This window comes from Gymnogyps californianus, chromosome 2 (assembly GCF_018139145.2).
Source record: "Gymnogyps californianus isolate 813 chromosome 2, ASM1813914v2, whole genome shotgun sequence".
In the NCBI taxonomy this organism is placed as follows: Eukaryota; Metazoa; Chordata; class Aves; order Accipitriformes; family Cathartidae; genus Gymnogyps; species Gymnogyps californianus.
Window position 1 is genome coordinate 49,996,093 of NC_059472.1, and position 13,342 is coordinate 50,009,434.

Below are 13,342 nucleotides of genomic sequence, written 5' to 3' on the forward strand. Positions count from 1 at the left end.
GAGCGACCCACCATGCGTTTCTGCCATGATATAGCATCAGAATTGTTTCCCATAAGATTTTGAATGTGGCCAAAGCCAGGAAGCACAGCAGGCAGGTTCAAGCAGATTTCCTGTCTGTGGGTGCTAATTAGTGCTGCTGACCTCAGTAGGACATCAGGATTTTTCTAGTTTATTCAGCAGCATGTGGGGTTCTCTCTACCTGGCCCTAATTAGCCCAGGCACTAGTGGCCAAACTGGAATTCAGAAGACAAAATCCTGTCCCTCCCTGTTTGGGATCTGACAAGCTCATTTGAAGTGATGGGTTAACAAACTGAATCTAGAACTTACTTTCAAATACAGTGCTGGACCCGAAAACATTACAAATTAATCCAGATACTTTGATCCCTTTAGCTTCACAAACAAAGCTCTTATAATTCTGCCTCTCCACTTTATGTATGACGGAGATTCTTAAGTACTTAAACACCAATACTTTCTGATGGAATAAAACTAGTTCTTAGAGAATATTACTAAACATTTTAGTGTAAGCCAAGCCCAATATATCTTGCTGAAAAAAAGAAAAGCTTTAAAATTTGGGAACTCCAGTGAAAATAGAAGAACTAAGCTGATTAAATGCTGTATCTAGAGTTGGGCAGAACAATCCAACTGTAACTGCTGAAAATGCAGTGAAGTAGCGGGAGCTTTTGGTAGAAGTATCCCAAAAGTCACATCTAGCTAGTTTTAGAGGAAAAAAGTTGCAGTACAGAATATGTAAAGCACAGAAAGGATGTATTTTCCTTCACTCTTCTACCAGTGTGCCAGAAAGACCGAAGGTCAGGTTTTCAGAAGAACACTGTGTTCACTAACTGTAATTTAATTATCTACATAAGCAGCCATGTTTGCAAATGGCTAAGCACCAAGCAGCTCCCATGGAAACCATATCAGGTGCAAACCTGTTTAAAAGTACAGCTGGCTTAAATACCTATACAACAGGTTTCGAATGCAGAGACCTTCTAGTAATCAGAACAAAGTTATTGGTTCTGAGAACTCGAAGAAATCTGGATATGAATGTCTTGAAGTAGTTCCTTGTGATTCTTTGACTCTTCTAAACATATTGCCAAAGAGGTGGCAAAAATGGCTTGTGTAGGATTTGGATGGTGATTTTTTGATAAAGAAATCTTGAGAGGAAAAGAAGTCAGTAATTTAGAGACTTGTCCAGAAAACCCAGTCAAGTTACCAGTTCAGTTCTCATAGGCAAGTTTATCTGGGAAATCCCAGGAGTGCCAACCACCAGTCTTCAGAATAAGAAGTCTATCTTAAAAATCACAGGATTTCTTCTTCCTAAAATTACAAAACTGTGGTTCTCCACCTGATTTCCAAGTTTTTACAGAATAGTAATTCAAGGTTTCAAACTTATCTTCCAAACACTAATTTTCAACCCCTCCATTCCAGCATATGGAGGAGGAAACTCCAAACCCACTAAGTATCATGAGGCTGTGAGATTTGGCAACCCTGTTATCAAGATGTTACTGTCAAGGCCAAATCCGTAGGAATGACCTTGAAATAAAGGCCCTGTTATCTCTCACCAGCTCTTCAAACTATCCATCCGCCAAGAAACTTCGCAATTGGAATAGGATGCCGGGCTGTTTGGAAAGAGATTAAATTGTTCACAGCTGCCTGGGAATTAACAAACTTCCTCCTCTTTACGGTGGAATGCAGCATATTTCTAAGCCAGGTGGAGGATACCATGTGAGGTTCTTGTAGGACCTGGAGTTGGCACAAAGAACAACATTTTCAAGTCTGCACATATATCTGAGTTACCAGGGCTCAATAATAATTTTCTGGCAGATTAGTCCTGCCCTACAGCAGGTTTCTATGATCACTAAAGCCAGAATGAAAGCAATGGGTCTGGATTTCACACTTTATATCCTTCCACGCTGAAGCTTTGATTTTAAAACCTGCTTTTTTTCCTTTGACACCAATCAGCAAGAACGAGTCTGACAATACACAGGTAAACAGCAGAGCAAACTGTAGGGACAGGCCCAGTGACACACTCATAACTTGGAGGAAATTATTCAGAATAACTTGATAAACCTTTGCCAAGATTGCTAATGGAGAGATTGTGCACTGCAAATTGCAAATGTGACCTTGTTTTGTCCAAGGCAAAAGAAGAGCTTACAATTTTTTTCTTGCTTATTTTAACAATGCTCATTGATCCTAAAAAACGGGGTCTTTACTGGCAAATAACTACCTGCTTGTAAGTAAATAATTCAGTCCATGAATGTGCAAAGTGTTGGCTCTGAGGGTTTTTTAAATTATTTTTATTTATTTGATGACACTTTTAGTTCTGTGAAAAGAAACTGAATTTAAGCCTCGATCTTCAAATAAGGAAATTTTGAATCAAGCCCGGCTTAATCTTTCATGGATAGAAAAAGGCAAGGCCATTCAAAGCAAGGTACAACTCAGGGATGGACAAAAAAGCTTTGCACTTAAGCATTCTCAACAGTTGCAGTGTTTTTTTTTTAAATGCCAAACTCTAACAAAATACTGATGCTTACCAGCTGTTAGAAGGTATTTTTCATCTGTTTTAGTATTACCTGATACTGAAAAAACGAGAGGTACATCCAATGCGTCCAGTCTTTTTCACTAAACTTTGTAAGCTTTCTTTATCTTATCTCTGAATCATTTAAGTTTTTCTACTTTTCCAGGCTTTACCCTCTATAACTTAAAACACAGCAAAATACAGGTGCAAACTGCAAAGAGACCTTTCAGGTCTCTTTTACTTCATGGCCTCTGGCTTTAAGCTTCAAATGAAAGTCCTGACAATATCCTGAAGATTTCCCCCCAGTTTTCACCTGAAATCACATACACTAGCAACATTTAGTTTGTGAAAGTGCTTTTGCGTAAAGGACCAGTCAAATCAAAATCAGCATGCAAATTTTCCTTATCTATTAATATTCTGCCACATGTTCTACCGCTTTTTTCTTGATATGAATCAAATCATGCTCTAATAAAGGATGGGGGCTGGTGGTAAACATGCTGTACTTTTTTATCCCTGTTCTCTTCCATATGACCTATGAATTTATTCCCTTCTACTCAAATGCTGCTTTACAAAGTAGTGTAATCTGTGATGCAAACCTTATTTAGACAGTTTCTGTGTGTTTGGATCTCACAGGATAACTAGAGATGCTTTAGCATCTCACACATTGAGAAGGGAATGTGGCATTCTATTATTAGGGCGAGAAAACATCATGACCAGATAATGGTTTAAAAGAAAACAGGTGCAAAATTTGCACAGGTCAGATTTGCCAACATCATATCAAATAAAATGGGGGAAAATGAAGGGGAGGCATACAGAAATTAAAGAGTTGTGTTTAATGGTAAGTTACTGTTTCAGCAACAGAAAGGTGGGTCTGGGTGACAGCCTGAGCAGGGCTCTGCACTGTTTAACAGTATGGTTACACCCTCTGTGGGCTTCGTTTGAACTCACCCAGTTTTAAAGTTGCTTAAACTGGGTTTGTGTCAACCCAGCTGAGATAACTCGATTGAGAAAAGAAAATCCAAGCAGACAGGCCATTGGTGCTGGGGTTTTTGCTACATAAATATCTGAAAAGGAATTTCCAAATTCACTATGACACAGACATAATACTGGTGGAAAAGGGGAATAATCAGTTTATTTCAGTCACTAAGTCAAAACAAAAGTATATTGACAGTGAATTCATGGTATAAAGAGGCGTTAAAGCCACTAGCCGATGGTCAGAGGAAGATTCCCTTTTCCAGGCTGCGCTGAAGGCCAGCTGTTGCCCTGTCCCTTGAGGACACCCAACTCTGAGAAAAGCCTGGCGTGAGTAAGTTTTGTGGGGTGTAAAGCCCTACCTCTGGCCCTGCCCGGGAATCAGCGCTCAGCACACCTCGTGGCAACACAGAAACTTCAGGTCATGCAGTGGGGATGGAAAAAGTAAACAAGATAGAATCCGTAAGGTACAGAAAGAAGGTGGAAAGTCCATTTCTTCAGAGTCTTATTACATTACGTTTTTGTTTGTTAAATTGTAAGGACTCAGGTTTTTTCTTCCTTTTTTCTTAAAAGAATGTTTAAGGAGCCTTCTCAGCTAGACCCTCTTGTCATATAACCAGTCATCCCTCCCTGTATTTCTAGACTTCGTCCAGCCCAGTGTGACTTCCAGCCTGAACTTTTAGTTCAAAATAAATTTTTATTGGGAGATTATGAACAGAAAATAGGATTTCAAGGACTCCATATCCAATACAGCATTAATTTATGCTCTATTACATAGTACTAAAAACACTGTATAAAATGAAAGCTTGTACTTACACAGACCTACAACACCGATAAACAAGGCTTTGTGGTTTCACAGGGATCTCTCTTTGAAGGTTCCTTTTTTGAGTTACTGGCTTGGTCCTTCTAAATTTCCCTCACCTCCACGTAGAATTTATGGACCCAGGTGAGTCCCAGGATAATAACTTAAATTATCAGCCTGGACGGAAAGAGCTCTTTCTCTCCACGGAGGATAAACGTTATGCCACTAACATGCTGGGTTGCTCGGTGTCAATAGTTCATAGAAACGACCGGACAACTGCTAGAGCAACTATAACCAGCTACTGCTGTGCCTCACAGACCAGCCGATTTGTTTCAAGTGCCCTCATCACCACAGAAGCAAAGACAAACATAAACCGAAACACAGCTAAATAAAACATTAATATATCTCCTGGCCACTTACCTCCAGCACATTTTAAAAGACCCTTAAAACCTTTATGCAGTGCAATGCAATTTATTACCTGCCTCTCTCCAAGCTGTCTGACAACATAGCTCTTCTATATTTTTGGAAGCAAAAATGCTCCAGCTGCCTGACACTGAAAATAACGATGATTCACGAAGTCTTGACTTTTAATTTGCCAGGCACTAAACTCGTGCTTTCTTACAAAGATGATGACTCAGGTTTTCTCTGATTTGTTTTGAAAAAGGAGCAATCGGGAAACAAACCATGGCCTCAGCAACAAAAATACTGCTTTTGTAAAAGAAAAAAAAAGCAGTCAAGTGAATAACGGCAAATACCTGCGGGAAAAAAAAAAATGAGCGTACTTCGGAAATACGCTTTCGATTGGCACCGTGGAGCTTCATGAGGGGGCTGGTTTGATGCTGCCTTCATGTTTCACAATGTGTTGGTAGTAGCTGGTGCTTTGATATGCGCAACTACCACTAACATTTCATAATATGACAATCTAAGAGGTGAAATAGCTTTTGTATTTTAAAATTCATTAAGAACAGCTGCAACTTACTGCTGATGGATACATCATTACTTTCCTAAATCAATGTCTCCTTTGTTGAGTTATATAAAGCCGTTTCATTGCCACGCAGACAGGAGACACTAATCTAAAAAAGAAAATTTAAAATAAAAGAGATTTAAAATCTATTATAGCACATTATATGTCAGCATCAGCTGTCCCTAGTATCAAGAAGTAATGAAACAACTAGAAATATCATATACAGGAGTACAAGAGTAAAATAAAAATGGAATTAGCATTTTGAAGTGACAGTTCTGAAATGCTAAAAAAGCTTTCTCAAAACTGCGTGTTTCTGGGTGGGAGAAGGATTTCTAGGACATGCTTTTTCCCTAAGTGAATTTTCCAAGAGTCCCAAGCATTATTTGCCTTCTAGTTCTGTAGTGTCGATATGGATTTCTCATACCAATTTCTGCATAGCCTGCCTCTACAGTGAAAATATCTTGTGTTTAGAAAACATATTAACACATTTTAAGAACATGTTTATTGCATTTAAACTAACAGTAGAAGTGTACATGGAGAAAAAGGTATTTTCTTAAAAAGATGCCATGCAGTCAGCCTTAGGGTTAACCAAAACGCTTGTTTTAAGCACTGTTTTTTTAAAATCTTTTCTAGATGCCTAGACTGGATCCCAGGGAGCAAATGAGTCCAATGGATTTTCTTTGCTTCTTGGCTTTTGGGGGATATTCTGGTTTAGTTCCTAGTGAAGCTTCATGAGGAAACACCTACCAAGAAACACCGAACCAGGAAGCCTTAGGTGGCTGTAAGTGAAATAACCACTTACGGAGGATACAGGAGAAGTAGCCTGTGTTAGTCTGAAGGAGCATAAGGCTGCGGAGAGCTTTAGCACAATAGTCGGATTGTGAAAGAGCGTGGCTCTAGCAAGCTCTCTGCTTGCCAGGTGCGAGACCAGGGGCCAGGGGGAAGAGTAGCTTAAAAAAGAAGTGAGGAAAGGCCTGAAACTATTTGGTAACGTGGTTACAAGCATTACCTTTATTGTAAACCAGCTGACTCATGGAGAAGGTTTTTTTGGTTTTGAACCTGGCATGCTAATTCTGTGGCACATGAACTGATCTCCAAGTATACACAACGAAGGATAATCCAGTCTAGGGTTTCAACCTTAGTGGGGCAGGTGCATTATTAGTGTTCTGTGGGTATTACGTCTTCTTTGCTGACAGCGATAATAAAGCGTATTCTCCAAGTGTGGACAGGACCTATATTAGAATCAGCCTCAATCCTTGAGTCCTAGGGGAGAATGCTGTCTATGCCTGCACGGAGCTCTCGGCAGGATAAAACTCTGATTAGTGATGTGGAGGGTGGAGTAGATGTAAGTTTAATGTTATTATGCCAACTTGCATTAGACAACCTTGTGCAACTCTGGCAGTTTTGGAATGCAGTTCGATTATCTTGTCTAACTTGAGAGCTTGAACAGTAGGATTTAAACTGCTGGAATCCAACTGACTAGGCTAAATCTTATCTTTAGGAATGTAGACAGATAGGTAAGTTAACATATATATGTGATTAACTTACATATGTATATATATACACACACACACACACACATACATTTAGGTTATACGGGTACGTACCTTATGCGGGTGTCTTCCCAATTATGGGTACCTGCAGCACTCTAAACACCTCACTTGCTACTCTCTGAATTCCCCCTGGCTGCTGAGGTGCTTCCAATTGATGTGTGTAATATGGATGCTCCGTATACATTTTTCCCCTCCAACCTCACTGCAAGTTCTTTATGTCCTTTATACTTACTATTAGTATCCTGGGCTCCATATTCATCTCCAAGTCTGTCAACATAGTTCACCTCCTGTAATCAGGAAATGGTGATTAAATGAACATCCAAGTACAGAAGCTGTCAACCTGGTGTTCATCTTTTTTAAAGTTAAAAAACCCAAATGTTCAATTACCTTTTGCACTCATGTGGCTCTGAAAAACTCTTCTTAAAAAAAGAAAGTGGCTTCATCTCTACGATCTTAAGACAGAATCAAGTTCAAAGGTCAATGCCAATTATGTCATTTTTAGCATTTATGGGAACAATAAAGGAAAAAAAAAGATCTCTGTAGAAAAAGTGTATGCTGCAAGCCCTGCAGTTCTCTGTCTTCTAGGGTGGGTTGTTAGAGCTCCTAAAAGGAGCTTGTCTGGGGCATTTTTAACCACAACAAGGTCTTGCTGCTATTACCTATCTGTTTCAGCATCTGGCCCATCATTGGAAGGTCTTCGAGACTTTGTTTCAGGACTGGGTTGCAGATGATAGCATATGACAGGGCAAAAAAAAAGTTATTTATATCCTCTTTATGTGCATAGGAAAAAATTCTCTACGATATATATGCCATCGACCTAAGAGGGAACATAATCCACTCTCAAACTACAGAGTGAGCACAACTTCTTTAGTGCGTGCAACAACTTTGACCTCCGTGTAATTACTCCAGGCTTACATCAATATAACAGTGCCCGGCTTCTTTTCAATTATTTTCTGGGAGTGGCAGGCTCTCTTCCTGGAATGCTTATTTGTTTCGAATTGGCCTAATTTGCTCAACAATTTGCGCATCCCTTCTTTGGGATCCCACGTTTGCCTGGACGGCGAGGGCTGCGGCTGCCCCGGACGCCCCGTCCATGGCCGCCGGCCTCCGCCCCGGGGGGCGGCCGCGGGGCTCGGAGCTGCCCGCGCCGGCGCCGGCGCCGGCGCCGGCACCGGCACCGGCACCGGCACCGGCACATCCCCGAGCCCCCTCCCCCCCCCAAAGGTAACCACCACGGCTGGGGCCCGGCGCTGAGCAATTGCCTACGGATGAGTAAGCAGCAAATGTGGTAACTCAGGCCAGCAGCTCTGCAATTAAGGCTATAATTTCAGGTGTAGCCAGTAGTCGTAATGAATATTTATTTCAACGTACCAAATAATAATAATAAAAAAAAAAAAGAAATCGCCCGGCTAGGCGGCACAGGGAGGCTCGTGGGGTAGTTTGGTTTTGTGTAGCGTGGGTGCTACCGGCGGGGAGCTGGTGAGACACGGCCGCCTCGTCCCCTCCTGTCTCGTCCCGGGTGGGACAGGCTCCCTCGCCCGCGGTGCGCGGCCCCAGGGTTTGTGCCCTCCTGCCCGGCAAAGGACCCTTCCCGGGGAAGGAAGGGTAAGGAGTGTGCAGCGAGGCGGCTGGCTGCGGCGCCGCTGGGTACGGCTTCCCCGGGGGAAGAGCCGGGCGGCGGGCCGGAGCTCCCCGCCGGCGCGGACGGGGCGGGGGCGCGGAGCCGGCGGAGGGCAGGGCCGAGGCTCCGCTCCCCGCCCGCGCTGGGCTGCTCGGGGGCTCCCCTCTGCGAAAGCCCCCGCAGAGCGGCCTCGCTGGATCCGGCTCTGTACCCCCGTGCTCCCTGGCGTGGGCAGAGGGAGTCCCGTCGGTTTTTGCCCCGACACCGAAGGGGGCAGCTGAGGAAGGAGCCGGGCTCCCTCGGAGGCAGCGGCGGCACGGGGGGCCGAGGGCCCTCCGGCTGCCCTAAAGCCTGCAGCCCCAGCGAGCTAGAGGGCGGCCCGGGGCGCCTGTCAGCCCCCGAGTCTTTATTTCCCCCTCTCCGCAACCAACCTCGTCGGGGCTCCCGCAAGCCAAGCGAGCGCCGCGGCTACCAACTGGTTCTTCCCGGGCGGACTCCAAGCCTCACGGATGCAAAGCCCCGAGCGTCCATTTCCTCCCGAGCCCCTCGACCGAAATCCAAGAGCCCGGCTAAAGGTGCGAGGCGGCGGCGGGCGATGCCGCGGCGGTCCCGCAGGCGAGGACCGGGTCCGCTCCGCCAACATCCCGTCGAGGGCAGAGCGGTGCTGCCGGACAAGCGGAGCTCGAGTTTTTCGGGTGGTTTTTTTTGGTGGTTTTTGGTTTTTTTTTTTTTTTTCCGGTTTGGTTTTCCTCCCCCCCTCCCATGTTTGTTTTTAAGTTAATGTGAAGTGAGGAGGTGCGAGGCGTGCCGACCTCCGTCCTAGCTGCTTGGTGGCGGTCCGTCCCTACCGAAAGAGCCGAGCCGCTTCACACACGGAGTGCTTGCTTTTTTTTTTTCTTCCCGGGGATGGGGAGGTGGAACGGGCGCCGGGGGTGGAGGGGGGGAACCGCCGGGCCGGGGCGGACGCCCCGGCCCGGCGGTTCCCCCCCTCCACCCCCGGCGCCCATCTCCGTTGCTCGACGGGACGGACCCGAGGTGAGCGGCGGGCGCGGTAAGTACCGCTCCCTTCCCCGCGGTACCCCCCCTTAACGCGGCTCTGCCTCCTCCCCATCCATCCCAACCCCTCCCGCCCCTTCTCCGCCGCCGCCACTGGGAGCGCGGCCCCTTTAAGAGCCCGGCTTTGCCTCCCGGTAGCTGAAGGTCATTAAAACACAAAAGCGCTCCAGCGCTGCGGTCCAATATAGCGCATGCGCCCTGCCCGAGGACTGGCAGGGAGACGGCAATATGGCGAGAATGCCTGGCAGCGGCGGCGGCGGCGGAGAGTGGAGCGGCGGCGGTGGCGGCGGAGGGGGAGGCGGAGGAGGCGGCGGCGGCGGGAACAATGCGGGGGACCGGACGCCCGGACGCGGCGGCGTCCCCCGCCCGCACCGCTACTGCAGCGCCGGCGAGGAGGAGGAGGGCGAGGAGGAGGATGAGATCCAGGAGGTGCAGATAACGGGGGACGAGGAGGAGGAGGAGGACGGAGCCGATGGGGGGCTGCTGCTGGACGAGGAGGAGGAAGAGGAGATGGGTCTGGAGTGGGACGGCGAGGAGGAGACGGAGCCGCTGCCGCCCGCCCCGGGCCGTACGCCGGGCGGCAGCAGCAGCGGCGGCGGCGGCAGCGGCGTCGGGGCTGCCCCGGGGGGCGCCGCGGCGGCTGCCCCGGGGGGCGGCGGCGGCGGTGGCCCCGGGGGGGCGGCGGAGGACGCGGAGCTGGAGGCGGCCCTGCTGCTGCAGCGGCCGGAGCGGGCGCGGCTGAGCGAGAACACGCGGCTGGCCACCCGCTACGCCGTGCGCATCTTCCGCGAGTACCTGAGCGAGAAGGCGCAGAGCCCCGACTTCGAGACGATGGACAAGGGGGCGCTCTGCCGGGTCCTGCGCTCCTTCTACGCCGAGGCGCGCTCCAAGAGCGGGCAGCTCTACTCCAAGTCCTCCCTCATCAGCATCCGCAGCTCCCTCAACCGCTACCTCAACGAGCCGCCCTACTGCCGCACCCTCGACCTCACCAAGGACCCCGAGCTCCGTGCCGCCAACCTCACCCTGGCCGCCGTCATCCGCAAGCTGGAGGAGCAAGGCGCCGGGCCGGTGGTGCAGAAGCAGGCCATCACCCGCGCCGACCTCCGCAAGCTCTACACCTGCAGTGTCTTCAGCACCCAGAGCCCCTTCGGGCTCCTCAACAAGGTCTGGTTCGAGACCTGCATGTACTTCTGCACCCGGGGCCGGGAGAACCAGCGGGAGCTGGAGGAGGACTCCTTTGGGCTGGCCGTGGACGAGGACGGACGCAAGTTCGTCTACTTCAAGGCATTGGGGCCCTACCACAAGTCGCGCTCGTCCTCCTGGAGCAAGAAGCGGGCGGAGAGCAGTGACGAGGAGAACCTGCCCCGCATGTATGAGACTGGCACCGAGTTCTGCCCCTACGCCAGCTTCGTCAAGTACCTCTCCAAGCGCAACCCTCTCTGCAAGGCCTTCTTCCAGCGCCCGCGGGACCACTGCAGCGAGGGTGACATCACCTGGTACGAGAACAAGGCCATCGGCAAGAACCTCCTGGGCACCCGCATGCAGATGCTCTCCAAGGCGGCCAAGCTCTCCAAGACCTACACCAACCACTGCATCGGCGCTGTCTCCATCGCCACCCTCAACAGCATCGCCGGCATTGGCACCAAGCTGGGGGGGCCGCAGCCGCCGCACCACCACCCCCCTCCCCACCACCACCACCACCTCCTCCACCACCCCGCTGGCGGGGGCTGCTACACCCCTGCCGCCCTCAACGGCGGGCCGCGGCCCCGGCCGCCCGCTGCCAACCCCTATGTGCTGCCCAAAGATGGTGACGCCGCGCCGGTGAAGGCAGAAGTGGCCGCAGTGGCCCCGGCCAAGCGGGCCCTCTACGAGGCGGTGTTCCCAGCGGGGGCCGCGGCTGGCGGCGATGCCTGCGGGCCCTCTGCCTCCCCCAAAAGACTCTGCCGCCGCCCCACTGAGCCCCTGGACACCGCCGCGCCCGCTGTGGTGGTGGTCTCAGTGAAACACGACCCCCTGCCTCACCTACTCCCCGAAGCCAATGGGCACAGAAGCACCACCTCACCCACAGTAGTTTCACCTGCTATTGTTTCCCCCACACAGGTAACCGGAAAAAGAAAAAAGAAAGGAGAAAAAAAAAAAAAAAAAGGTGGCAAGCCCGCACCCCATCCCACATAGCCCCCACTGCACCCCTCCTTTATTCCCCATCTTCCCCAAGGCTGGGCACCGATGCACACTGCCAGCCCCCGGGGTGGCTCTTGGGACGACTCTCACTGTTCAGGCACCCAACGAGCCTTGCCCCCCAATTTCCTCACCCCCGTGCCACTGGTCTGGCCGCGGGTTGGACTTGAGAGATGCCCAGGTGCTGCCGTGCTCCCCCTCGGCGGCAGCACCAACGACTCAGCCCTGCGGGCTCCCCCTTTCCCTCCTTTTTCTTTCTTTTCCCCCCTTTTTTCTTTCTCTTTTTGCGGGAGATTTGAGTTATGAAAGTCGGGCCAAAATAGTAGATAAGGGCATCAGGTATCATTAGTGTGTGTGCTGTTCTTGATGTGCTAATGAACTATTTGAATAACCTCAAATGCAGGAAACAGCCGGGAGAATACTCAATTACACACTAGTAATGAGGGTGTAATTTTAAACTTCAGAAGTTAACAAGAGGGTTAATACGGCAATTGCATTCATCTTGTATTTGTTTATTTAAAATAGCTCTGTTTCCTGGCAGTGATCCTCTTCTTTTTTCCTTTTTTTTTTTTTTTATAAGGCAAATTGGCTTTAGTTGCGTTAGTTACCATAGTGGCGAAATATACAGTAAGAGCACAATTAAACGGGTTTAGGTGCAGCTTAACTGTGGAATGAGCCCAGGTTCATTAGATGTGTTTCGTTGAGGTAGAGCGATCTTGTCAAAAACGCTGCTGAGCTGTGCCTTAACGCGTGCCTTGTGAACCCCCTCTGCTGTGTGCCGGCACGTGCTGGTGCCTGCTCCCTGTCCCCTCCAAAAGTACTTTCCTTTCGGGTGTTTGAGCGCTGGAGCTAAATTACCTCAATTAAAGACTCGCTGCACCTCTGCAATTGGCTTGAAGTTTGGAAGTTATTCTAACTAAATCTATAAAGCCTATGCAGTTACGTTGTGCCCCATAAAATACCGTGTTTCAGGCAAGAACTTTACTGCTGGCTGCCCTACACGATTACAAAACCTCTCTGACATTCTTGTGTCAAGTAATAACAGGGATCGCAGCCGTCGGCCGGAGAGCGCGGCGCTGGGTGAGCACAGGTATATGACATGCCTGAGCTGTTTTCCAAGTGGAAATACCAGTTCTGGACAGATTGACCCTTTCAAAGAGTTTGCCAGCTAATCAACCAGCCTGAAGGCTAATTGAGGGGGGAGAGAGGGAGGGAGAGGGGGGCTTCCAGTGAATGCCTGCATAAGCATCTATGTGCTTTAAAATACCTGTGACCTCTCCTTTCTAGCGAAGGGGGGGTTTGGACCACTTCAGTGGAGTACTGTAGTTTGATCTCCTGCTGTGTGTATCTGGTGTCTCTGAATGGCTTAGAGGCTTGATTATGTGCAGATAATGTTTTTGTTCTAGCTCATTATTTCAGGTATAAGCTCATGCTCTTCGCTGTATTTAACCCTAGACTCCTCTTTTCCTCACTTTTAATGGCCTTGAAAGTAATTTTGAAACTTCAGGCGTAGTTTAGCTTTTTTAGAGCTGCAGCGCACGTGAGTACGGGAAGGGGAAGAGGGAAACGGGCAGAGCAGTTCTGATCCAGTTACCCGTAACGGAGTATGCATGTCTTTAACCTGTTAAATGAGGTGTCTTGGTACCTTCAGTCATCAGGCTGGAGAGCTTGATCTCTA

The 13,342-nt window shown here is 48.9% G+C and overlaps 1 protein-coding gene across 2 annotated transcripts in view; it reads left to right on the forward strand.

Annotated features, from left to right (window-relative positions):
- The first annotated feature begins 8,326 nt into the window (after positions 1–8,326).
- The window catches only part of KCTD1 (potassium channel tetramerization domain containing 1), a 70,585-nt gene continuing 65,569 nt past the window's right edge, over positions 8,327–13,342 (forward strand). Inside the window, exon 1 of one of the 2 annotated variants that reach the window (XM_050891673.1) lies at positions 8,327–8,414. Coding sequence is in view for 1 of the 2 variants with exons in the window: in XM_050891671.1 (XP_050747628.1) it covers positions 10,318–11,586 (1,269 nt within the window). In the remaining variant the exon portion in view is untranslated. Of the gene's footprint in view, positions 8,415–10,271; positions 11,587–13,342 lie in introns of those variants that run through there. The other variant, XM_050891671.1, reaches the window with a different exon arrangement.